This window comes from Eublepharis macularius, chromosome 6 (genome assembly GCF_028583425.1).
Source record: "Eublepharis macularius isolate TG4126 chromosome 6, MPM_Emac_v1.0, whole genome shotgun sequence".
Taxonomy (NCBI): Eukaryota; Metazoa; Chordata; class Lepidosauria; order Squamata; family Eublepharidae; genus Eublepharis; species Eublepharis macularius.
Window position 1 is genome coordinate 110,956,745 of NC_072795.1, and position 27,500 is coordinate 110,984,244.

Consider the following 27,500-nt stretch of genomic DNA (forward strand, 5'->3'; position numbering starts at 1 on the left):
AGATCTAGCCCTTGCATGAAGAGTAGTAAGTTGGTCCTTGAATGAACAAATCTTTAAAAATACTTGGGCTCTGCTAAGTTTCCTAATACAGGCAGTGGAGGCAGCATGAAAAAGAGGGCGACTCAGCTGGTGAGTCCATACAACTACACTGCCATGCTCCTGCCTTCTTCCTGCTGTTGCCTCCTTTAGCGGAAGAGAGAGGGTGGCCTGGCCCATGAATCTTCGGGGCTCACTGTCTTCTTCCTGCTTTTGCATGGCTTCCTGCTCTTACAGCCAGGTGGAGGGCTGAGGGGCAATCCCTCTCCCTGTAACCTGGCACAGCAGGGCAAGGAAGTGAGGCCATGCCTCTGGACAAGCTGGCTGGCCAGCAAGCCCATGTACTACACTGCCTTGCTCCATGCCTATTCTGGATGAGGCCTCCAGCTCTGTGTTGGAAAACCACAAATCAATGAAAAATGGCCTCAGCCAACCACAGGAACAAACGTGTCAGAACAGTCATCTAGACAGGCACTCAGGCAGAGGTCTCTAACATCCCTTACTGCCTGGTCCTTTTAACTGGAGCTGTTGCGGATTGAACCTCGGACTTTCTGCATGCAAAGCAGAGGCTCTTCCATGGCGCCACAGCCCTTCCACATGGTGCTGTTGCCCCACTCACCTCTTAAAATGCTGTGGTATAAATTGAGCTTCCACAACATCATTGTGTAGTTGTTCACCTTTTGTGTTTTCCTCAGCTTTGCTGTGGAACCTGCTTTAATATCTTTCTTAAAAGACTGTACCCAAAGCAGGTTTGGGGAGAGTGTAGATGGGAAGGCAAAGATTTCCACACTTCCCCACCCACATTTGGTTCCCCTCATGCACACCATTCTCCTCCCACCTACAAGTTTTGTCATTTTTAAAAAGCAGAAATAGATATATTGTTCTTATAGCAATAGCGTCTCCTATTCTAATATTCCTACAACTGAAAAAAGCAGCAAAAAGCCCACCAGAAGTGAGAAGAAATGATGGAAGCAATGGAAAGCATGAGAGAGAAATCCCAGGTGGAAGCTCCATTGGTGAGGTTTTACATTTTCAGCAGCAATAAGAACAAAACGGGGAATTGCCCCTTGTGTGGAAGCATCCCAGGATGGTGGCAGTCACTGGAGCTCCAAACAGGATGACTAGATAACGTACTGGCAAATGATATTCAGTGGAAGTGGAAAATGATACTCAGTGGTACAAAAAACTCCCGTTTTCATAAATAAACTGACTGAGAGCCAAGCTACAAGTGACGCCTTACACAGGTTGGACACTTGTCAGCTTCCCTCAAGTTTTGATGGGAAATGTAGGCATCCTGGTTTTACAGCTTGGCTCTCCATTACAGCTGCAAGACCAAAATGCCTACATTTCCCATCAAAACTTGAGGGAAGCTGACAAGTGTCCAACCTGTGTCAGGCGTCACTTGTAGTTTGGCTCTGAGTGTGAACGAGCTGTGGTAGGAGCCGGGATCCTATTTTTTAGTATCAGAAAACCATTATTTTGAAATGTGTTACTATCATCTAGACTTTGCTTCAGGAGAAATAAAGAAAACTTGTACCTCTGTAAAGTGTGGATATAAACAGACATGCTAAACTGTGGATTTTGAAACTCCTTCTCAGAACTTAAACTGTTAAGATAGAATAAGATTAATGAATCTTGAAAAGTAGAATTTTTGGAAAATGAAAATTTGGGACAACGTTCAATTTCTTATACTGCTTATTCTGTTCAAGCACGCAAGACCAGTTTCCAGATATACTGCGCATCCTAAAATATCAATTGCTATCCATGGTCATTACTAGTGTCCCTTTTCATCTTAATAATAGAACGATAAACTCAGTATTTAGAGAAAATGGACATTTTAAAACAAAATGGGATTATTTTATAATAGCAGGCTTTAATCTATTTTCTGTGTTTTAGTCCCTTGCTAACTTTGCATGCATAACATTCGTGACAGAAGATTGGGGGTTGCTTCCTGTATGCCTTCCCTCTCCCCACTGAATTCCCCTTCCATCCTATGGTGCACTATATCTATGGTATGTGTGTGTAAAGTGCTCTCAAGTCACAGCCAAGTTATGGCAACTCCATAGGGTGTTCAGTGCAAGAGATGAACAGAGGTAGTTTGTCATCGTCTGCCACCAAGGATTTCCTTGGTGGTCTCCCATCCAAGTACTAACCAGGATTGACCCTGCTTTGCTTCCAACATCTGACAAGATTGGGTTAGCCTGGACCATCCAGGTCAGGCATCCATGGTATAGCAAACCCCAAACCCTCATCAAACCTTGGGGATGGATCTTATCAGCTTTTCCACTGGCAAATCTCATGCCAATTGCATCCAATTTTGGAAGGTAAGTGGGCCTTAGACTACTAAAAAGACTGGGCTGGAGATTGTGGAACCTACATGGACTAAAGCCATGTGAGCTGTGGAATGCAGTGAGTTTGGGAAACAGGCCAGATTGAGTAGGAAAGTTGGTAAGAGCTGACCCTTGGTTTCCAAATAGTGGTTATGACAGTAATCCTTGTCAGCATGGTTAGCATTGAAGCCCAAGTATTGCTACTGGTTCAAACAAACCATTGAAGGGAAGGGGTCGTCCATGCAGGAGACAGAGTGAGATGTAGAGATGAAGAAGGCAAGCCTGCATCCTCCTCCTAGTCTCCAGATCAGAAAAGTATATATTTGTACTGGGCCAAAGAGAACTGGAGCCACAACTTAATTTAATCTGTGACATTGAACTGCTTTTTGTGACCACAGAAATGGCAAGGTTATACACTACCACTCTGGAGAAAAGAGTCTCATTCATCAGAGGAAAGTTCTATACTTAGGGCCAAACTAGATGATACTGTGTCCACCCTGGAGACATGCTGCCATTTTGTAAGAATGAGTTCAAATTGGGGAACTCCTTTTAACAGCACTGTGGGGACCCAGTTCTGGTTAGGACCACCACATTGTGGGCGGAGGAAGGGCTTCTGCCTCCCCCCGTGCCATTTTAACTATTGGGGGGGTCTTATTTGCCTGTATGCCCCCCTGGTGCCATTTTGGATTGGAAAAATAGCAGGGGTGGGGGGTAGACAGGAATATCTTTGCCCAGTACCACAGCCATAATCTTTGTCGGGCCACAATCTTTTTCAGGTGCTTGTGATAAGCTTTCTCTGTCTCACAGAACTGAGAAAGATACTATAGCTGCAGCCTACAAAAAACAGAAACAGGTTTAATCACACTGGTTCAGAAGTACCAGCTGGCTAATTTTAGTGATTTGTAGATCACACCATATCCTCAAACTTCTGTTAATTTGTAACTTCTGTTAAACAGAATCCAAGGCAGTGCTGTTTTAGGAAATAACCATGTCATTCACCTAACTGGTTCCTGTGTTGAGATTTTACTGGTGCAGTAGGTCCTGAACATGCCAATCACATCCGATTTTGGAAGATCAGTAGGCCTAGGTGACACTAGGGAACTTTTGGGGGATATATATGCATCTCCTTCCAAAACTCAATGGGGCATGTGATTTGATATTGTAGAAGTGACAATTATAACACCACGTTATATCAACCTAATGTAGTTTCACAAAAGTTAAAGGGCCTAATTGTACAGCTGCTTTAGAGTCAATGACTTGTCTTGTTCTTGTTTCTTTGTGTGTGTGTGTGTGTGTGCGCGCATGTGTGTGTGCACACACACTCTATACTACAGATTGACTAGCTTCCTGTTTATCTGTCTGTTCCTTCCTTAATTTTATTCTTAACTTGTTTTTTTTATTTGAGGTAGCCCAGTAGTAGTGTCCAATAGATGAAGTAGTTGACCAGTAGCTGCCAGATGTACTCCTAGGCAGATGTTTTACTCAAAATATTTTGATGAGTTCCTCTTTAAGCATAATTTCAATCAAGGCCTTTTCTGAACAAATAGGAGGATTTAGGGGGAAATTATGCATTTATAAATTGAAACACTTTATAAAAACTGATCTGTTCCACATTCACGTATCAAAATCTGAGACTTGAAGAAGAGGGAGTCCCCCCAGGTGCAATATATTTCCACATAGACATCCACAGTGATAAAAGAGTTTGGTCTCAATAAGCTTACTTCACATGCATTTGGTTCACATGCTCTGAAAATGACATAATATCTAGTAAAGTCAGTTCATCCACTCCAAGAGTCTCAAATTTCCTTAAATATCCCAAGCCGGGATGCTGACATTATTGGGTGAGCAACCTTTACTATCAAAATCCTCCACCATCAAGCCATGGTGTGCTACCCGGCCATTCCTCATTGGAAACAGTCCAGTTCTTAGGAAAGTACTGTGTCCAGACTCAGATGGCTGTACTGAGTCACTACCTTGAACTTCAACAAAAACCTGATTGCGTGCTCCAAAAAGGAATCCACTGTTGTTCCTCTCGGAATAGGTATCTTTGTGTTCCCTTTCCATAGAGCAGAGCTGGACTTTGAAGGCCTCCTGGAATCCTCTCCGGAAGTTCTCATTGAAGTACCCATAGATTATTGGGTTAATGCTACTATTAAAGAAAGCCAGCCAATGGGCAAATGGGAAGAAATAAACAGTAATAAGATTGAGTTGATACTCAGTCAAGTTCCCGTAGTCTGTTAGCAGCATTAAACTCCACAGAGGCAACCAAGAGAGAGTGAAGAACAATGCCACAATGATCAACATATTAATAACTTTGACCTTCCTCTTAGAGACTCTTCTCCCTTCGTTCTCTTCCGACTGGGAACCTCTTATGGGTGCAGATGACTTGAACAGTTTGAAGGCAATCCGAGTGTACATGATCACAATCAAGGTGAGGGGGGCAAGGTAGATATGAGAGAAGAGAACAGTTGTGTAGATTTTGCGCATCTCCTTATCAGGCCAGGCTTCCCAGCAGGAGTAAAATGGATAGGAATGGTTGTAGGCATCGAGCATGAAGTGGTATTCATCCTTGGTAACGGTCAAAGTGACTGCGGAAGGGCACATAATAATCAAGGCTAAGACCCAAATGATAACAATAGTGACCAGGGCTTTCCTCAGGGTAAGTTTCTGTCTGAATGGGTACACAATACAACGGAACCTAGGAAAAAAAGAAAATAGGCATTATGTTCAGAAACTGGAAGAGGTATAAGACATGCCTGTGGGTTTTCTGAGATCTAATACTACTACTACTTAACTGTTATGTAGCTACCCTTACGAGCTATATAAGATCTTCATGGATGCAAAGCTGTATACAAACAGCTTAAATAAATTAATATAGACATTTGAATACTCTAAAATGTTTCACATACATACAGAAATGTACAGGTGAATATAGAAATGACTCAGTCACAAGGTTGTTTTTCAGTAGTAGCTCTGTGGTATGTTAAGTGTTATCACTGGTCACTAATGGAAATAAAGACACAGTTGATCATTTATCAGGGGTACTAGATAGGTAGTCTGACCTGACACTCAGATCCAATCTTAATACAAAACTGTAGCTGTATCTCTCTAAAACGGCACACCTGTCACTCACAGCGACCTCCTCTGCCCTTGCACTGCAGTAGAGGAACTTATCTCTCCGGATATGAGCCCATGTGGCATTGTCGCTTGGCGCAGCAATGCCTTTTGATTATTCTGTCCCCCACCAAGATATATTCTGTTGCTCGTCGTTTTTTCTGTGGCCACTCTCATGTTATGGAATAGGACATTTGAAGATAATTTATTTTATTTTTTAATTTTATTCAATTTATACCCCACTTTTCTCCCTAATGGGGACACAAAGCTGCTTACATCATTATCCTCTCCTCCATTCCACCACCCCCCTCTACAAACCCTGTGAGGTAGTTTAGGCTGAGAGGTTGTGAGTGGCCCGAGGTCACCCGGGGAGTTTCCATGGCAAAGCAGGGAATCGAACCTGGGTCACCTAGATCCTAGCCCATCACTCTAGCCACTACACTACACTGGATGTAAGTCTCACTTGCAGTTTTGGAAGGCTTGTAAAGCAAAAATTCTTTGGCTCCTTCAGATAATTTCTGAAAGACAGCAATCTTTGTTGAACTTAATTTGTAAGGGTTTTTTTTTATTGGTAGCTGTTATTTTTCTTTTAGAATTATGTTATCCTGTGCTGATGTTATTGTAGTTACATGCCTTAGGTCCCAGTTATTTGGGAGAAAGGAGGGCGTAAACATATTTTAAATAAATAATGAATCTGAGCCTCTGGTTCCACACAGACATACTAAGCACCCTAACTTTATTGGGGGGAGGGGGAGACTCTTGTGCTGTGCCCTGCGAATATCTACTGGCTATAGATCCGGATTTCTTGCTGTCTGCATCTCAAAGCAAAGTGAATTCCTTGCCTACCACCCTTCATGGATTGTCACTGATGTTCTTTCCTGTTTGGTGTAGTGGTTAAGAGTGCAGGACTCTCATCTGGAGAGCCAGGTTTGATTCCCCACTCCTCCACTTGAAGCCTTGGGTGAGTCACAGCTTCTAGGAGCACTCTCAGCCCCACCACCTGTTTGTTGTGGGGATAATATTAACATACTTTGTAAACCGCTCTAAGTGGGCATTAAGTTGTCCTGAAGGGTGGTACATAAATCGAATGTTGTTGTTGTTGTTATATGTATCATATAGTATTGGACTCTAAGAAGCTGGGATTATGGACTGACAAAATGACAAAATATCCAGACCACAGACAAAAAAGTCAATAGGGTACAGCTGGCATAGAACAGCAGAATATAACCTCTAGCCCTCTGCAAAACAAAGAGAACTTGGACAAGTTCCTAGGGTCCATCAAAAGAGAATTTGGATTTTCTATTGACATTTTCTAGTGACATACGTTGGAACGTTTAATGTGACATTCTAAGCACTCTCTATTCCCTTCTTTTGGATTATAGTTTTAGAGGTGGTGGACTGAAGAGCCAATAACGGAGTGTGTGCTTTGTATATACAAGATTCCAGGTTCAGTCCTTGGTATCTTTGATCAAAGAGGATTTCAAACAACAGTGCTTAGGAAAACAAGCCATGGAGAACCACTGACTACCACGTAAGCTAGATGGACCAGTGGCATGACTTAGTTGCCAACTCAGGGTCATGAAATTCCATGCGATTTGGGGGCAGAACTTGGGGAAGGCAGCATTTGGGGAGGGGAGGGACTTCAGTGGGATATAATGCCATATAGTCTGCCCTCCAAAGCAGCCATTTTCTCCAGGGGAACTGATCTCTATACTCTGGAGATAAAGTGTGATTCTGGGAGACCTCCAGGCCCCACATGGAGGTTAGCAAACCTATTTAGTATAGAATAACTTCAAATACATCTGGGCTTTCCTGTCTTTAAAGTTTAACTTGCTGGTTGCAAAAGGTAGAGAAAACAAAACGATGCACATGCAGACATACCTTTCCACTGCAATGGCCACCAGCGTGAAAACCGAAGCGGAGACTGACATTCCCTGCACCAGCCCACTCATTTTACACATGACAATGTCAAATGGCCAACCTGGAATTATAGACTGAGTGTCATTCACATCTTAGTCCCAACAGAGAATCGTGTCATGATTGCAGAGCTACCAAATTTCAGCCTTGCTTAAGGGGCAGCTCAATTACATGCAACTGAACCTAAAAGTTAATTTTGTAATATGCTATTACATTTGATCAAGATTCTGCAGACAGATTAGATAGAATTTGCTTCACTGCAAATTCCTCTAATATCAATCCCCACAAGCAATATATAACAACTGAAAGTCCATTCATCAGTTCCTCACATCCAATATATGAAGTCTGAGCATAATATTCACATTATAACAATAATGCTTTCAGCATCTCAAGAAAGTCTATATAAACTAGCATTCATCTCATTAAAATGCTTTTATGTCAGTTCTTAAATGTGATATCCTCGGTAAGAGTCCCAAGAAACTGAAAATCTTGCACAGGATAAATTATCCCAGCCTCTAAGAAAAGATCCTTCTTTATGGGAGCTTCTTTCTAATTAGGAGATGAAAATTACTATGCTCAGCTGGAAGTAAAATCACTGCTGAGAAGGACCAGAATTACTTGTGTTCTGCCAGAAGTTCAGCTGAATCACTGAATAGTACTGCTGGCTTTTCTTAACAGCGGGGCTTTTTTTCTGGGAAAAGAGGTGGTGGAACTCAGTGGGTTGCCAGCACAGGGGGCAACTCCTGGCGGGAGGTGGTGCCCCGGTACCACATGCGCACACGCAAAGTGCGCACATGTTCCCGGGACCGCACAATCACGTCACTTTGGGTCATCTGGAACAAGGAGGGAGTTTTTAAAAATTTAAATCACCCTCAGCGAAAACGGTCACATGACTGGTGGCCCCACCCCCTGATCTCCAGACAGAGGGGAGTTTAGATCGCCCTCCCCGCTGCTCAGCATGGAGGGCAATCTGAACTCCCCTCTGTCTGGAGGTCAGGGGGTGGGGCCACCGGCCACGTGACCATTTTCAAGTGGTGCTGGAAGTCCGTTCCACCGCGTTCTGATTGAAAAAAAGCCCTGCTTAACAGCCATTTGGACATAAAGTCTTTCCCAGCAACCTTTTCAAAACAAAACCACACAATATTCTTTATTAGACCATACTTTACTTGTAAATGCATTGATATGCGTGCCCCATTTCTCTGAGTGCTAGGAAGTTCTAGTAGTGCTTACCTTGGTTGGTTCCTTTTGGCGGAGAAAGCCAGAGGCTTGTCTCGGTTTGCCTCATTTGCAAAGCACAGGTGGTGGAGGCATGAGTCATGCTCAGGACAGCACATCTGCTACCTCACATCTGATCATCAAGGATAAAGAGCATGCCCCTCTCCCCACAAGGTGCTTCAGCCAACTCACAGTGAAGTCTCATCAGTTTATCTGTCTCTTCTAGAGTTTAAAATGCTCTCTCTCTCTCTCTCTCTCTCTCTCTCTCTCTCTCTCTCTCTCTCTCTCTCACACACACACACACACACACACACCTGCCTTTTTCTTTCATGGTGTGTGTGTGTGGGGGGGTGTCATTCTCCCAAGTCCTGATGGGTCCGCATCCAGGACCGTTTCCAAACAATTAAGGCTCACTGAGGTAATATTTACTATCACAGAGACATTAGCATTCCTTTTGTCACAGGCTCTCTTTCTCCTCAGCCCCAATGTAAGCCAGGTCTATAGGACAGACTGAGCCACAGCCAAACTCTCAACAGTAATAGTATAATATTGCAACCATATTACACAGACTTCAATGCATGTCCTTCTTTTAATGACTGCTCAGTAGTAAGGAGATCTCTCCCCACAAATATCACCATCTATTTTAAGTACTGTAATAATTCCCTCCCAGCCCCTCGAAGTTCACCCCCTCTCACTGCCCCCACAACAGCCAGTGAGCAGCCAAGAGAGCTGAGTTTGTCCAGAGCCTGGGTGGGGTTTGCAAAAGAAACCCAACTGTGGCTGTGGGATTCCTATGTCTCTCCCCAAAACCCTCTTAAGAGCAGTGGGATGCCCTTTAAGTATCACCACCACCACCCCTTTTATTTACTCTCCTCAAATGCCTGCTTGGCACTGGGGGTCCACCAAACCAGGAGAAATTGGTAACATAGAGCATTTGTAAGTCATTAGTGAGCAAAATGAAAGGCCAACCTTTAAGTGTGAGGTCAGAGTTTGAGACCATGGTTAACCCTGGAGATGGTTATATACAGCAGGAATCGATCATTTCAAGAGCATTTGGAACAGAGCTGTTTCACATTCAATGAAACATCTGAAAACAGTTCCATAAGAGTTCCATAATGCCTTTGCCATTAATGGGCAAAGCAGGAGAAGAGAATGTTAGAAATGAATGATCACAAGGGTAGAAGGACGTATGCCTTGTTGTGCTGGGACTGTGGTTGGGCCAAAATCCAGTGACAAGATTATTGTTATCATCATCTAACTATTTGTATCCTGTTCTTCTCACTGAAGAGACCCAAAGCAGTTTACAATAGGAAAAAACTCTGTAAGAAAACCAGAAGAAGGTAAGCAAGCAAGCAAAATAAAACTACATCTCAAGCTGGTCCTGTACTCATTGGCTGGCTTGTCCAAAGCCACAAGAAGCAAACCATAGGCTTGGAGCCAAAGTGACAAGAAATCCTTGACTCTTGCCCTTCAGTTCACACCCAAAGGCTCAAGCCTCTGGCCACACCAAAGTGTTATAAGCAGAGCTTTTTTTCAGCAGGAACGTGGTGGAACGGACTTCCGGAACCTCTTGAAAATGGTCACATGGCTGGTGGCCCCGCCCCCGGATCTCCAGACAGAGGGGAGTTTAGATTGCCCAAGGGCAATCTCAACTCCCCTCTGTCTGGAGATCAGGGGGCAGGGCCACCAGCCATGTGACCATTTTCTCTGAGTGCAACCCACTGAGTTCCACCACCTCTTTTCCCAGAAAAAAGCCCTGGTTATAAGGTACCTGAAACAGGAAGGGGGGAAACAATCCTTAGTAAAGATGGTCCCTCCTACTTCTTCCCTCTCTCCCTGCTGTGATGTATGTCTGTTAAGAAAGATGGAAATAAAATCCTTTTGGAGGAGCACACCTCGGAGCCAGACAATTCACGAAACTGTATGCCAGCAGGGGGTTCTGGCAGATTGCCTTTGTTGAGGAATCTTCCAGATGATCTTCATCACCTCAGTTTGGGAATACTGATTTATGATTCCTCAATCCCAGTGTTGTTTCAGCCTCAGTTGTCTCACAAATGGTCTAGATGGTCTAGAAGTCATTCTCTGCCACACTGATGACATTTTCATTCTTTATTTTAAAGTATGTACATAGTGTACTCTCAATTGAGGCAGCAAACAATAAATAGGATCAATATAACATTCATAAAGACCAAAAAATTTTTTAAAAAATTAAAATAGCATCACAGCAGTAAAGTAAAAAAATAATTGTCACCTAGAACCCCCTTGAAAGGCAATTGCTAATTATTTAATTAGTTTATTTTAAACATTTCCGTGCTGTCTTTCCACCCAAATAGGGCCTCCAACACAGTGAAAAATCAAAATATTGAAATATTTAAAACATTAACATTGTATTAAAATATGTATGCAAAATATTTAACAATACAATAGAAACATATAGACATACAAACACAACCAAGGAGGAGGGCCAATTAGAGTTCACTGTCGATATGTCAAACGCAACAAAAGTCTTCACCTGCTGGCAGAAGACAATGACAGAGGGAGACAGGTGAATCTCCCTGGGAAGGGAGTTCCGAAGTTTCAGCATCATGATGACCTAGAAGGCTTTTTCTTGGGTTGCCACTCATCTGCCCTCAGATGGTGGGGCGCCCAAAGCAAGGCCTCCAAAGATGACTGGAGTTGATAGGTAGGTTCATATGAGAGAAGTTGGTCCTTAAGGTATGCTGGCCTCAAGCCGTATAGGGCTTTAAATGTCAATATCAGCACCTTGAATTGGGCCCAGAGGAAAATTAGGAGCCAGTATAGCTGGAACAAGACTAGAGTGATATGGTCCCTGCATAGGATTGCCAGCTCCACGTTGGGAAATTCCTGGAGATCTGGGAGGTGAAACCAGGAGAAAGTGGGTTTCGGGGAGGGAAAGGAACTTGGCATGGCATAATTCCAAAGAGTCCACCCCCCAAAGTAGCCATTTTCTCCAGGTGAACTGTTCTCTGTGGCTTGGAGACCAGTTGTAATTCCGGGAGATCTCCAGCCACTACCTGGAGGCTGGCAACCCTATCCCTGCAACCCACAGTAGCCAGCATTCTGACCACAGCATTATGTACCAACTTCTGGACAGTCTTCAAGGGCAGCCCCATATAGATCAAACTGTAATAATCTAATCTAGATGTTACCAGGGCAAGCTTCACAGTGGCAAGATCTTTCCTGCCCCGGGCAGGCTGCAGCTGGTTTACCAGCCAGAGTTGGTAAACCCCTGGCCACTGCTGCTACCTGTTTATCCAACAGGAGGCCTGGATCCAACAGCACCTCCAAGCTACAAACACATTTCTTTAGGGGAGTGCAACCCCACCCAGAACAAGAGATTTCTTCATTCCTGGGTCAACCCAGGCTCACTCAGGCTCCCCCCCTCTCAGTAGCGCCTCCATTTTGTCAGGATTAAGTATGAGTATTAGCCCTCATCTACTCCAGAACTGCCTCCAGGCACCTGTTCACAATTTCCATAGCCCCTTTGGGATCTGATGGAAGTTCAAGATAGAGCTGAATGTCATTCACATATTGGAGGCAACTCAGCCCAAATTACCAGATGACCTCTCTGAAATTAAAACCAAGCCAAATTAAATCCAAGCTAGTTACATAAACCGATAAAAACCAACAGCAGCAGAAAGTAGATAAAAACAGGCCAAAATCCCCATAAAAGAGTCAGAAAAGAATCAGAGCACCAAGAGTGCTAAGGATTGATTTTATCCAATGCTGAAAGCTCACTAAATTCATCAACAGGCAAATTTCTGTGAGTAGTACATTCTCAACCAAGAAGGCCCTGTTCTTATAACCACCCACCTCACTTTGAAGTGTATGTGTCATTTCCTGGCAGGTAGATCCCTCAGTCCCTCTCCAGTGAACACACATTGGTTCCAATAGAAAAGGCTTTATTCAGGATTTTACAGTTCAGGTCTGAACTCCATCACAGAGCTTGGTAGAAGTGACAATTCAAAACAACAAGTCAGTATTATACTTAAGTTTTCCCGCGTTCCTGCAACAGTTACGTTTTGGCGCGCAGGGGTACACTGGTTCTGTGAGAACCCGTTATAGTTATGGCTAAGTAGTGAGTACACAATACTGAATTCCCAGCATCTGGGCGAAGTAAGAAAGGCAAGTGCCTGGAGTCTCCAAGGTCGTTTCTAGCTCGGAGATTCATAGTTTTGTAAGATAACAGGAGGCCCATCCTGGCTGGAGGAATAACAGTTATAATATAAAAAGAACATGGCTACTGAGAGAATACAGCAGGTTAGACATTAGACATTCAATATACTGTGGCATCAGTGACAGAACAATCAAACAAACATGTCATGGATATACAGAGACATGACATTAGGGTTCGTCTGAGAAGAGCCTTAAAGTTGATCTCAGGCTCCCATGGGAATATCTAGTCTTTGAAACTGCAATGGCATAACATGAGAAAGTTAAATTATACACCAAAAAGTTCCAGGAAGCTGGAGTTACGTTTGATGAAATTTTATCTTCACCAAATTTCATCTAATGCGTGTAAGATATTAGACCACACCATGAGATATTCAGCCAGATAGTAGAGAGTTCCTAGAACAGCAACGTATCTGTACCAAAATGGAAAACAATCACAAAGCCACAGAGAGATTCATCGGGAGAAGAACATATGATGTTCAACAAACATCAAAAACAACATCAAAAAGATATTCATTTCATCTTTAGTACTACGTAATGCAATCCTATTTGGAAGATGCAAATTGTTGCATCCTTTGGTTTGGGAGAACAATAGAAATGTCAACTCATATAACACTGGACTGAGCGCTCACCCCAGCAGCAACTAAATATCTGCAGATAGAAAAAGATGCAGTTGTATTGACATAGACTGGTGAATTCCTAAAAATTTACCTTGTTGATTTGACATTCACTCTATAAACAGATTGTAAACCTTGTGTGTCCTTGTTAGGAGGCAAACTTTCACTAGAACTCAAAGATGATTTCTCTCGATAACAGAATGAATGTACACAATTGTACATACACATAGAAATGATTTAATATCACAGCATATATTCTTTCAAGCCAGATCATCACTGTGATTACCAATGAAATATCAGCAAGAAAGGTAAAGTAAAGTAAACAAATAAACTATAGAAAACACGAGTAGTTGATCGAATGCCTCTGCAATACCCAATGAAACACTATGTTTTCTTTAAAAGCTGGGAACGGAAGAAAGATGTGATGAACGCTATATTAACAAAACTGGAGATTAATTTGAAATGATGTGCTAAATAATGAAACAATGGAAGTCAAAATGGATAATATTACCTAGTGGGTAATATTACCTGTTCAGTACATGTTTCAGTTTTCCTCTAGGTGTCTCCACTCACCTTATAATCACAAATCCATCTCAGAACCGATCCTTGCATTTACTGCCTGTACTAGCTGTTTGCCACAGATTTAAACATGTCCTTTAGAAACTGCTACCACAAAATGTCTTATTAGGGCAGAAGCTTTCTTCAGAAAGGCATGCAGAACTCTCTTCTGCTCCTCCACGTCTGCAGACTCCTTCTGTCACTGGTGCAGATAATAGCCAGAAAGGTGATAGAAAGAAAAACAGTGTTGCACTTACCTGTAACTGTTGTTTGTCAAGTATCTTCTGTGCAGACACACATTCCCTCCCTCCTGCCCCACTGTGAGTGTGTTTGCTTGTATTATATCATACCTCTGGTGGCTCAGGAGAACTGAGGGAAGTGGGGGCGCTCTGCCTCTCCACCCGCGTTTCCACGGGAATTCCTGCGCGTGCGCAGTGGAGGCGGATCGCCCTCTTACAGACTTTTAAAGCTAGAGAAATCTCTCCACAGCTGGCCTGTACATGTGCAGTCCCAATGCAGGGCTGCACAGAAGGACGACGACAAACTGTGGGTACAGCTTGCTGAGAATGACAGCTTTCATTAGACAAAATTAAGTTTCTAGGCTTTTTGACTATGAACCTTGAATATGTTAAGGCAATACAAGTGAGTTTGGTGTAGGAGCCAGTTTGGTGTAGAGCATCAGGACTCTAATCCTCTGCTTGAAGCCAGCTGGATGACCTTGGGTCAGTCACAGCTCTTCCACAGCTCTCTCAGCCCCACCCACCTCACAGGGTGATTGTTGTGAGGCTAATAACAACACACTTTGTAAACTGCTTTGAGTGGGCATTAAGTTGTCCTGAAGGGTGGTATATAAATCAAACGTTATTAAATCCAGTGTTAAGCAAGAGAGGTAGTTGGGTAAGATTTCCAGCAGTATAAGGCTGGGTTGCAGTGTTTTGCTACCTCGTTTTCATGCCCTCTCTAGTAGAAGCAGAAGAAATTATACAACATTAATTTTAAAAAACCCAGATTACACCCATACACAATTTCTCTTATTTATACAGCTTACAGAATTTGGTGCAGAGTTTTTCAGTTGTAAGATAAAAGATAACGAACGGCAAAATGCACCAATGTTGAGTTTAGTATGTGAGCCAGTGTATACAGTATTTAAAAAGATGCAGCAGGTACCGCCTGAATTCGCAAAAGGCCTGTTTGTGCTGTTTCAGAGAAGCAGACTAACTTCATGTTGTTTTGCTGCTGCAGTTAAGAAAGCCAGTAAATTGCTTTCTGCTGACTTTTCAAGACACAGCAGAAGGATTTTTTGAAGTTATTGGTGCATTCTTGCTAGCTTCCTAGCTGCAGCAGCTGAGATAGCAGAGGGAGCAGTGCCAAATATCAGCTGTCAAACAGCGAGAAGGGGAAACGTATGCATATAGTCAACAGAACCCCATTCGTTAAAAAGGGAGAATTTACAAAAAAAATCACCAATATCCAGGGCTTTTTTTCTGGGAAAAGAGGTGGTGGAACTCAGTGGGTTGCCCTCGGAGAAAATAGTCACATGGCTGGTGGCCCCGCCCCCTGATCTCCAGACAGAGGGGAGTTTAGATTGCCCTCTGCACCGCATGGCATGGAGGGCAATCTAAACTCCCCTCTGTCTGGAGATCAGGGGGCGGGGCCACCAGCCATGTGACCATTTTCAAGAGGTTCTGGAACTCCATTCCCCCGCATTCCTGCTGAAAAAAAGCCCTGCTGATATCTCTTTCAAATGACACTTTTCCACTTTAGGAGGTCAGAGGCAGAGACATGAATCTGCATTTGCTGAGATGTGAAGTGAGCTAATAAACTTCAAGTCTTAAATCTTGCTCAGATTGTTACACCAAAGAATCTTATAGAACACTGCCTGCTGTTAAATCTTGTTGGTGTTTTATTGTTGAAAATAGGCTACACCAGGGACTCTCGAACTGTATTCAGGTGAATACTAAGATGTTTATCAGGGTCCCTCAATAAGAAGAGAGGTAATGGAGAACAGGCATCTCTGAAAGATAGTTTGTTCTCTGTTTCCAAGTCTTTCCCTACAATGCACAGACTCAGAAGAGTGTTAGGTGCTTTCTGTGATTTGGAAGTAGTGCTCAGACAATGCCTTGCATGAACCGTGAACTTTCCGCATAATTCTCTGCAATCTGGAAGATTGGAAGATGTGGAAAGGGTTCCTTGAAACTAGGAAGTTATCAAAGCCACTAGGTTAGAGACCAATGTTTGTCAAAGTCTGTGGAAAGAAATGGAGAACTGCTGGAGCCATTAGCTAATAAACTGAGATCTAATCAAGATATTAGAGGAGGTAATTGTGGAGGAAAAGAACATCTGTTAACAATATGCGCAGATGATATGTTGCTATCCATTACAAATTTGACTGAAGCTATACAACATTTAAAGGAAGAACTTTCAAAATTCAATCAAATTGCTTGCCTTAGGGTAAATCTAATATGCTATGCTGTAACATCTCCCCTACAATTCAGTCGAAAGCCTCTCTCTAGGGCTGCCAGGTCCCCTTACCATCCTAGTGGGAGGCTGGGTACCTGGCATTTACCTTTGTTATGGCCGCAGCATGCTTCACTTGATGATGTCATTTCCAATGACATCCCTTCTGGAGGATATCATCGCGTGGATACTGGAGCACACATGCACTCTGCAACGGGCCAATTTGGCCCTCAAACAAGCCCAATTTGGCCCATTTTGGGCCCAAGTTGGCCTGCTGCAAAGCATGCGTGTGCTCTTGGGGCAGTAAAATGACATCATTCCCAGACTGATGTTATAGTGCTCCCCCTGGGAGCATGTCCAGGAGGCCCATTCCCATGCCCTTCTCCCCCACCGGCCAGGTGAGTGGGGGTGGAGAGTGGAGGATCCCCCGCCTCCACCAGGAGAATGGGATCCCTACCTCCACACTTTAAATTTATTTATTTATTTATTTATTTATTTATTTATTTATTTATTTATTTATTTATTTATTTATTTATTTATTTATGGTCTGCCTTCCTCACTGAGACTCAAGGTGGATTACACAGTATGAGATTAGTAAAATCAGTATCAAAAACATTTCCATAAACAATGCCATTGGGCAAATAGATACAAGTGTAAAAAGACATAGCATTAGCAAGAATCCAGTACTGAAGAAGAAATACTGAAACAGAATGTAATCAGTTCTAGGACTAACATTAGACAACATAAAGCACAGGTAGTACATAGGAGTACATATTTAAAGCAACAGATAATATGTAAGACAACAGTGGTGAAGTCTATGGTCCCTTTTTATTCAAATGGGAGGGCTATATTGTAGGGAGGGGGTATCAGATGTTTCGCCAAAGAGATAAGCAGTCTGCAATAATAACAACAACAGCATTCGATTTATATACCACCCTTCAGGACAACTTAATGCCCACTCAGAGTGGTTTACAAAGTATGTCATTATTATCCCCACAACAAAACACCCTGTGAGGTGGGTGGGGCTGAGAGAGCTCCAGAGATCTGTGACTAGCCCAAGGTCACCCAGATGGCTTAAAGTGGAGGAGTGGGGAATCTAACCCGGCTCTCCAGATTAGAGTCCTGTGCTCTTAACCACTACACCAAACTGGCTGCAAGAGATAACTGCAGGCTATTCAGGCAGTGAACACAGAATCAAACAGGCTTTGCAGAGTATGACAGGAGACATTCTGACATCTGACATGTCAGATCTTAAGTTTCCTTCAAACGAAGGAAGTTAAAGAGCAATTAAACAGATCATTAACTGAATTTGAAGAATTGATTTGAAATTTAGATAAGGAGGAGGGGAAATTAATTACTAAAATATATAGAATTTTATTAAATCAGAGACAAGTTCCGAGGCAGACAATTAAAAAGATCTGGGAAACAGAATTGAACATTAAATTTAATGATAAGGATTGGAAACAAATATTTCAATGATTTCCTTATAAATCAATTTCAAGAGGTTTATAAGAACATGCACTAAAGATGTCTCAGAGGTGGTAGCTGACCCCAGTTAGGATAGCCCACTTAATGAAAGAAGAAAATAAAAATTGCTGGAGAGGCGGTGGCAAATTAGGCACGTTTCTATATACATAGTGGTCCTGTCCAGTTATAGCAAATTTCTGGGAATCAAAATAGAGAGAGATTGTTAAAATAACCCAGGAACAAATAAAACCAACTGCTGAATTAGCTCTGCTTAATTTATTTAGCAATAAATATGTAAGTGTTTACATAAGTGTTTATGTAAACAAAAAACACTTACTAATTTTCTTTTAATTGGCACTAGGATGATTATTGCCCAGTGCTGGAAAAATGCTAAAGTGATTTCCTTGGATAGGTGGCATGCTAAATTAAGAAATATAGCGGCACTTGAAAAACTAATAAATAAGATTAGATTAATTCAGGGGGGAAAAAAAGAATGACGATTTAAGATAATCGAGAATGTTTCAGAGTTTATTTAATCACATTTCCAGAATATAGATCTTTTAAAAACGTTCTTTAATTGGAGACCCTTATCTGAACTTTGACTAAGGTATTGAACAGTTATTTTGCAGAATATTATTATTATTTAGAAATGGATTTAATGAATTTGTTCAATTATAGCCAATTTGGATGGAAGCTGTCCCCCTCCTTTTGTCTTCTCCTGGTGTTTTGTTTTTTCCCCTTGTTGCTTATTTGTTGTGGTATAAAATATAAAATAATAAAAATATATTTAAAAAAAAAGAAATGGAGAATTGCAACCCCTCCAAGGAACACCGAAGCATAATACCGAAGCGGGAGCTGGGAGAGAGGTAGTTTAACTTCATACAGATATAGAATGCATGAAAATGTCACAAGCCCAAGGAAGGATTTAGCGGAGGTCGCCCACATTTAGGCCAACGCCTGAGACGTCATCATGGCATCATGGAACAGTATCAGCCAGATGAAACAATGGCAACTCACTCAAGGGTCCTACTACCCCTTAAGATCCAAACAATGCACGATGCAGGGATTCTGTGACTGGAACTGTACGAGTGTAATCTATAAAGCACTGCAGGGGCAATATGGATCTGGCCTATGGCACCGGGGAGGGGGAAGGTTCTTTCTCCTTGTGCCAATATACCGCTCTTCAGGACAACTTAACACCCACTTAGAGAGGTTTACAAAGTATGTTATTATTATCCCCACAACAATCACCCTATGAGGTGGGAGGGGCTGAGAGAGCTCTGAGAGAGCTGTGACTGACCCAAGGTCACCCAGCTGGCTTCAAGTGGAGGAGCAGGGAATCAAACCCAGTTCTCCTGACACTCTTAACCATGACACCAAATTACTTCTCTTGTTCCCTGTACTTGGGCTTCATGCATGTGTGCGTGTGCGCACACATGTGCGCACCCACCACCCACAGTGGCCATTCTGCAGATGTGCAGAACCCTTACCCTAACCCTAACCCTCCACCCTATGTCAGAATTCCAAAGGTGCCCACAGCTTCAAAATGTTTGGGAACTCCTGTTCTACACAACTGAAGGGTTGGGTTATAAACAACAAATGGCCTTCCCAGACTAGTTATAAGTGCCAAATCCTTTTGCATTTTTAAAAAAGCATTGTCCTGTGTTGATAACATTGCTATAGTTATTTGTGGCCCTATATGAATGAATGCAACCTAAACTTGAGTATATTTAGAAAAATGAGACTTTGGTTCTGGCTGTCTTGCCCCACCTGAAAGCAATTTGTTCCCTGCCCCCGTCAGGAAATCTGACATGGGTCAGCTAGTTGCCAAAGCTCAATGTACAAATAAAGGACAGCTGAATTCACTATACTTTTGAATCACAGTAGGAAAGGTCCCTCTTGTCTTTCAGGTGGGGTGGGGATTTGCATGAACAGCAATCATGCAATTGATACTTAGCTAATTATTCTGTTGATTAAAGGGATACAAAATGGAAATGGGATCGATCTATCTTAACTCTGAAGTGTTAATGGGAGTTCAGAAACATAAATATGATCTTGTCAAATTAAGAGGTTCAGCTTTTAACACATGCATGGTTGAGTGGGAATGTGCGTGCCTGCTTGGCATAGTAATGACTCAGAATCTGATCTGCAGTACAAATTAGCTGCACTGCAATGCTAAGGCTGCCAAGTGTAGAAAAGATGGGTTGAGAAGTAGCCAATAACTTAGAAATAATACCTTTTGTATTATTATTTTGTATTGACTGGAACGGATTGTAGGGGCCATATCACTCCAGTTTTGGCCTGTCTACATTGGCTCCCAATTTGTTTCCAGGCCCAATTCAAAGTGATGGTGTTGACCTTTAAAGCTCTATACGGTTTGGGATTAGGGTTACCAGGCCTCCCACCAACCTTCTCCCTTAATTCCTAGAGAGGCATGATGTCACTTCCAGGTTTCCCCCTGAAAGTGATCTCACATCGTCACTGATAGCGACCGCCCATGTTCCTGCCCTCAATTGCCCATCTCCTGCTGGTTGTCAGACCTGGCAACCCTAGGAGAAAGGCAGGGTAAAAGTGTTATAAATAAACAAATTAAAAATTAAACCTGCCTTTGTTTTTTCAAGCATGCACATCAGCAACAGAAAAAAGGCTGAAATCCTGAAGTGGCCTGTGTGAATCCAGCCTTAAAATTGGTGAAACTCCTACCGGTAGCCTGCCGAAAGAGATTTGCTGGACACTTAGCTAAGTGGTCCCATTGAGGCCCCCATTGAGGCCAATCAGTTTATACATGTCCAAGTGGTCACTGAGTTGCCCCCTGAAAAATCTTTGAAGTGCTGCTATAATGATGTGCCTCACTGGAACAAGGAATTATGCTAATAAATGCGAAGGCATTTGATGTTTAGGCAAAACATCTCATGCATTTCCATATCTGCAGTTCCGCATAAGTAGATTTTTTCCACATTGTAACCTTTCCTTATCACATTTCCACTACCTTGCTGAGTTACAGGGATTAAAAACAAATCACTTGTCAGCAGCTATCTTCTGCCGTCTTTTCACTGAGCCAGAGTAGAATAGCATTACACCTGATCAGAGCAATCCTAAAAAAAGCTAACCCATTCTAAGATTCATTGATTTCAATGGACTTAGGAAGGCATAACTCTCCTTAGGATGACACTGTAAGATGTATGAAATGCTGGCCAAGATCCAAAGCATTGCTTTAGCTGACACAAACAGGCTTATGTCTGCTTGCTGGGATCCTTGACTTATTTTCTTTCAGCAGCCGACCACCTGCTCTGCCCACACCATATTGCAGATTAAGTAAATGTCCATGTAGAACTGTAATCCTGACGCGCCTTCTTATAGCTCCAGCTTTCTGCCTGTCTAGTGCATTATTATCACCCCTACTTTCAGGGAGCTCAGCCAGTATTCATCATTCTCCACTCCTCCATTCTGTCCTCACAACAATCCTGTGAGGTAGGTTAGGCTCAAGGTCACCTAGCAAGAAAGATGATTCAGGCTGGGCAAAAAAAGCCAGTTACATAGATGCCTTTCTCTTAGGCTTACCAGTACCCCAGTTGGAGTGGGGAATTCCCCACCACCAGGTCCTTTTGCATATATGCCTTTTCCTTACATCTCGTGACGTTGCAGCATACATGACATTGAATGACTTTTAATAAATTTCTCCTGCCACTTCTCTGAGTGGCAGTGAGGAATGAGGGCTGCTGCAAGAGGCCTCATGCCTTGAACAGCAGCAGCAGAATTTTTTAAAAAATGGCATAGTTATGTGCACCATTACATCACTTCCAGTGCAAACTCAGAAGTGACGCATGGTAGCTCTAGGATTTGCTGGAACTTTATGGTAAAACCATAGATTTCCCAGTGATTCTTAGAGCATCTCTATGTCACTTCTGGGTTTTCACAAGAAGCAACATAACGATAAACTCAACACTGCAGGACTTCCCATGTCCCTGCTCCCAAATCTCCCATTGATTGCCAGACATGGCCTGGTAACCCAACTTCCTTTACACATCCTCTGGCAACCCATTTCAAACAACTGGGTCTGCCACTAAAAGTCTGTCTACACAAGACATCTGGCATGTGTTCTTCAAGTGTTGAGTGATTCAATGTCTCCTGGGAGCTGTAGTTTTAAAGGAGTCGCTTGGGATCATTGTGGAGAGGAAGGTTGAAAATACAAGCAAAATTAGGTTTGAGGCATTTTTCTAGTACAGTTTATGGGCACGAGCCTTTAGCACCCCCCGCCCCCGGCCGCCACTCAGGGTGGAATCTGCCAGGTCTTAAAATAAAAGTTTTCAAAAACAGAGCAGGGCAAGATCATTAGGGGAGAGGAACTTTGCAATTCCACCCAGAGTGCAGGGGGTGGGGGAGGGAGAGAAACTTTTATTAACAAACCCTCTGAGGAGCAATCTTTGCTGGTTCTGTAAAGAGGGGAAATTGACAGAGCCTTTGGCTGTCTTTTAAAACTATACTTCCTGGCTAGCATTGCATCTCTCTACACTTGAGCATTTTCATGTAAGAAGTCTCGTGTAGAGAGACTCCAGGTTAGGCTTTATTAAAGTGACTTCTGCCCCTGTATCTCTCCAGTCTATTACTTCTTCATTGTTTATGTCTACAGACTCCAAATATTCCTCAATTAAATCCTCCTGCACTTTCCAGACTGTTAGGACTCTAGCTGGTCTCTCTGTTTGGGCTTCTCCTGGTACAGGATCTAGTGGAAGTTCTGTGACTGCTTCTGTCCTTTTAACTAATTTGACAGTCTTGGCTGAAGTTTGCTTCATCTAACTTCAGACAATGGACTTTCACAAGTCCCTCTTCCTGGCAGTTAAAACACACTATCCCTCCCTTTCTATTTGGCTCAGGAGTGTTCTGCCTCACAGGGTTGGTTTTAGATGGCTCAATTTTCTCTGAGGTGCTCCAAACTTTATTTTTCTTGTAGGGGGGTTGGGTAGGAAAAGAGATCCTCCCTTCACTTCTCTTGACCCATCTGTTTAAGGCTCTGTCCAGATGATAACCTAGCTGCGCATACATCTTGCCCCGCTTTCTTTTAAGTTCCCTGAAAGCTTTTCTGTTTTGTTCAGTGGCCAGCCCAAATCTAAGTCTGACTGTCTCCTTAAAAAGCAAATAATTTGAGGTTTCCTCATCCCTCATCTCTGAGTAAACTTCACTCAGTCCTTCACAAATCTGTGGGTGCAAATAAATCATTCTGTCCTCATCTGGGACCCCAAAATCTCAACAAGTTCATTCAAAATTGAAGAAAAATACTTCCACATCACCCCCTTTTTGATAATGTGGAAATTTCTTTGGTTCCATTGAAGTACTTTTCCCACCTCTCTGTGGAAGTGGTAATTCTGCTTTTAACTGAGTTTCCTTCATCTTCGTATTATACATTTCTTTGTCATGTTCCCTCGCAGCTTCCCTATCTCTCTCTGTGCCATTTTAACTAATTCTTTATCTGCTTGAATTTTAGCTAACTGTATTTGTTGTTCTTTTTCCACTTCAATTCTTGCTTTTTCGTTATCTGCTTCTATTTTTGCCAGTTCAGTTTTAATTCTCATAATTTCTACCTCCAGACTTGGATTCTCTTCAGGGAATGTTTCCTCTCACCTCCATGTGCCTCTCTAGGTCTATCTGGTGGTGCCATTTCTGACAGGAATTATGTGGTGATTCATCACAAATTTATAAAATACTTTCTTATTTTAGCTTGTATCTCTGGTGGGACAAACTATTTTTGGACTTTATTTTCATATCACGACAGTGCCATCAATTATGACGTCCCCCCCCCTTTCCCTTTTTTGTTTGTTTGTTTTAACCAACTGAAATGGCACTAGAGGCATTTTGAAATTAACGAATAACAAAATACTTCATTTAACATAGATGGGAAAGGTCAGGTGAATCAGAGTTGAAAATTTCTGAGGTATAACTCTGAGGTAAAATCAGTACATGCACAGACTTATGGTCTAATGTTTCAGACTAAGGAGAATTTCTTAAGCTCCAGTGTTTCCCCAAATACTCTAGTACATATTATTTGAGTATTCTCTTACTTTTTTTGGTTTTCAGAAGGCTGGTACCGGCTTTCTAGTATCCAAATCCACATGGGTTGAATACACAGAAAGCCTGGTGTAAAGTTCACCATGCAGAAGAGGCCGTCATCACAGGTATGCATAAACAAAAGTAGGAAAAATGAGCTTTAGCACACATGTGGCATAACTTGCACTGCAGACTTTAAATAGGTTGAACAGTTATTCCCTTGGAAGTGCCAATATGTGAGGCTGAAGAAGGAGGCTAAAATCTGTGATTGAGAACCAGTATAGCATGGTGGTTAAAAAACTAAACAGCAAGGAAGAAAAAAAGGGGTGGGGTGGGGTGGGGAAATCCCCACAAACTCAACCCTAACAAGCAGGGGAACAAAATAGAGGGGTTAAGTAACAACCTATATAAGAGAGTATTTATTATATTTTTTTTTTTTGAAAAATTTTTTATTGGGTTAGAACATTTTTATTTTTACATTACAGTCAATTTTCCCCTAATTTTTCGTTTCTAACCCCCTCCCTTTCCCCCCCTTTTGTTGACTTCCAACAGCTTTCCCACCCTCTGTCCCTTTTCCCTTACTTCTATTAAATTCCTCTGTCTAAAACAGATATACATTCTCCATTATATTAAGCAGTACATCTTCAACTCCTTTACTTATTATACACCCAAACTATACGTCTTTAGATAAACAATTTATCCCATTTTCCAGTTTTGAATATTTTTATATAAACCTATATATCATAAACCATAAAAATTTCCCACATTTAAATCAAACAATTTGATTTGTTCTCTATATATTACTCATTTCAACTTTTTATGGTAATTCTATATAACTCCTCGCATAATCAATCAATTTAACTCTTCTGTACATTCAGTTTGGTGCATATAAATCTTATCAAAGAAAGAAAATATTGTTATTTACTCAATCCTCATGTTTAAACCTTATCATTAATTATTCTCTATCAATGTTCTATCAGTTAACCTATACATATCTATATATATCTCAATCAATTAATCTAACTGCTTATAAATTCACATTTCTCTTCCTCCCCCGGTAAAGTCACCCCTCTCTTTTATACTTTTATTATACTTCAGTAGTTCTCAAACTGCCACAGTTTTCCTCCCACCTCCCATTTCTTCTCCAGATATTGTTTCAGCTTCTCCCAGTCTGTGTTAAACTGCCCTGAGTCCAGATCTCTCAGTTTTCTTGTCATCTTGTCCATTTCAGCCATATACAGCAATTTGTAAATCCAATCTTCAATAGTTGGCACTTCTTGTACTTTCCATTTCTGCGCGTACAAAAGTCTAGCTGCTGCAGTCATATAAAAAATCAACGTCCTATGATGGGCTGGAATTCCCTCCATTCCCAAGTTTAGCAGCAGGAGTTCTGGGTTCTTATTTATTTGAAACTGTAAAATTTCACTCATTTCTCTTATTATTTCCCCCCAGAACTGCCTAGCTACCTCACACGACCACCACATATGATAGAGGGAGCCCTCATGTTTCTTACATTTCCAGCATTTATTAGAAGTATTCAAGTTCCCTAGCGCAATCTTCTTTGGTGTCATGTACCAACGATAGATCATTTTGAAAATGTTCTCTTTAATATTAATGCATGTCGTTGTCTTCATTGTAGTTTTCCACAAGTATTCCCATGCCTCCATTGTTATTTCTTTATTGAAATTTATAGCCCATTTCACCATCTGTGTTTTAACTATCTCATCCTCAGTATACCATTTCAACAGTACTTGGTATACCTTGGATATTCTTTTCTTGTCTTCTTTAAGAAGGGTCTGCTCTAGTTCCGAGCTCTCTGTTCGTATGCCCCCTTTTGCAAGGTCCGAGTTGTATAAGTCTCTAATCTGTCTATACTGGAACCAATCATAGTTAGGTGATAGTTCCTCTTGCGTCTTTATTCTAAGTTTAGATACTTCAATCTTAGTTATTTCTTTGTACGTTAAACATTGTTGTTCATTATCCGCAGCTCTCGGATCTATCACCTCATATGGAACCACCCACAAGGGGGTTCCCTCTTGTAGGTAAGTTCTGTACTTCTTCCAGATTGTATATAGACTTCTCCTTACAAAATGATGCAGGAACATCGAGTTGACCTTTACTTTGTCATGCCATAGGTATGCGTGCCATCCAAAAATTTTTTTATATCCCTCTAGGGCTAATAGTTTCTTATTCTTTAATGTCATCCAGTCTTTTAGCCAAACTAGGCAGATTGCATCATGGTAAAGTCTCAGATTGGGCAGTTGCATTCCGCCTCTCTCCTTTGCGTCTTGTAGAACTTTTACTTTCACTCGAGGCTTCTTGCCTGCCCAAACAAAATCTGATATTTTCCTCTGCCATTTTTCAAATTGTTTAGAGTCTCTGATGATTGGTATTGTCTGTAACAAAAACATTACTCTTGGTAACACATTCATCTTAACTGCTGCAATCCTGCCCAACCATGACAAATTCAGTCTATTCCATTTGATCAAGTCTCTCTCTATCTGAGTCCATAATTTTTCATAATTGTTCTTGAACAAATCTATATTTTTTGCAGTCAGCTCAACTCCCAAATATTTCACCTTACTAGTTACTTCACAGTCCATTGTTTCCGTTAACAATTGTTGTTTCTGCTTAGTCATGTTTTTACATAGTATCTTTGACTTCTTTTTATTAATGAAGAAACCTGCCAAGTCACCAAACTCCTTGATCTTATCTATCACTTTTGGCATGTTCTCCAATGGATCTTCTACAATTAACATTATGTCATCTGCAAATGCTCTGACCTTGTATGAATAGTCCTTTATTTTTATTCCTCGTATTTCCTCGTCCTGTCGTATTTGTATCATCAGAATCTCCAATACTAATATGAACAACAATGGAGATAACGGGCAACCTTGTCTTGTTCCTTTACTAATCGTCAATTTCTTGGTCAGTTCATCATTCACTACGATTGCTGCAGTCTGGTCCCTATATATTTCTTTAATTGCTCTGATGAATCTTTCTCCCAATTGTAGCTTTTCCATAGTGGCAAACAAAAAATCCCAGTTTAAGTTGTCAAACGCTTTTTCAGCGTCTACAAAGAAGAAACCAACCTCTTTATCGCAACGCTTGTCATAGTATTCAATAGCATTGATCACTGTCCTTAAATTGTCTCTTATTTGTCTGTCCGGCAAAAAACCTGCTTGTTCTTCCTCTATAACTTCCGAGAGCCACCCCTTCAGTCTCTCCGCCAATATCTTTGCAAAAATTTTATAATCATTGTTGAGTAATGATATAGGCCTGTAATTTTTCACGCTAGTCAGATCTTGGCCCTCTTTTGGGATCAATGATATATTCGCTTCACTCCAAGTGTCCGGAATTCTTTGATCCCTGAAAACTCCGTTCATCACCTCTTTTAGGAATGGTGCCAGTTCATTGGCCATTGTCTTATAAAATTTAGCCGTAAGTCCATCTGGCCCTGGCGCCTTTCCTAGATTTGCGGATTGTATTGCCATATTTATTTCCTCATCAGTTACTTCACTGTTCAGCTTATTTCTCCAAGCTTCCGAGACCT

The 27,500-nt window shown here is 41.8% G+C and overlaps 1 protein-coding gene across 1 annotated transcript in view; it reads right to left on the reverse strand.

Moving 5' to 3' along the window:
• Positions 1-4,172: 4,172 nt before the first annotated feature.
• NPFFR1 (neuropeptide FF receptor 1) overlaps positions 4,173-27,500 on the reverse strand; it is a 35,355-nt gene continuing 12,027 nt past the window's right edge. Inside the window, exons 2-3 of the mRNA XM_054983717.1 lie at positions 7,362-7,461; positions 4,173-5,064 (exon numbers count right to left, since the gene is read on the reverse strand). Of these exons, the coding sequence (XP_054839692.1) occupies positions 4,173-5,064; positions 7,362-7,461 (992 nt within the window). The remainder of the gene's footprint in view (positions 5,065-7,361; positions 7,462-27,500) is intronic.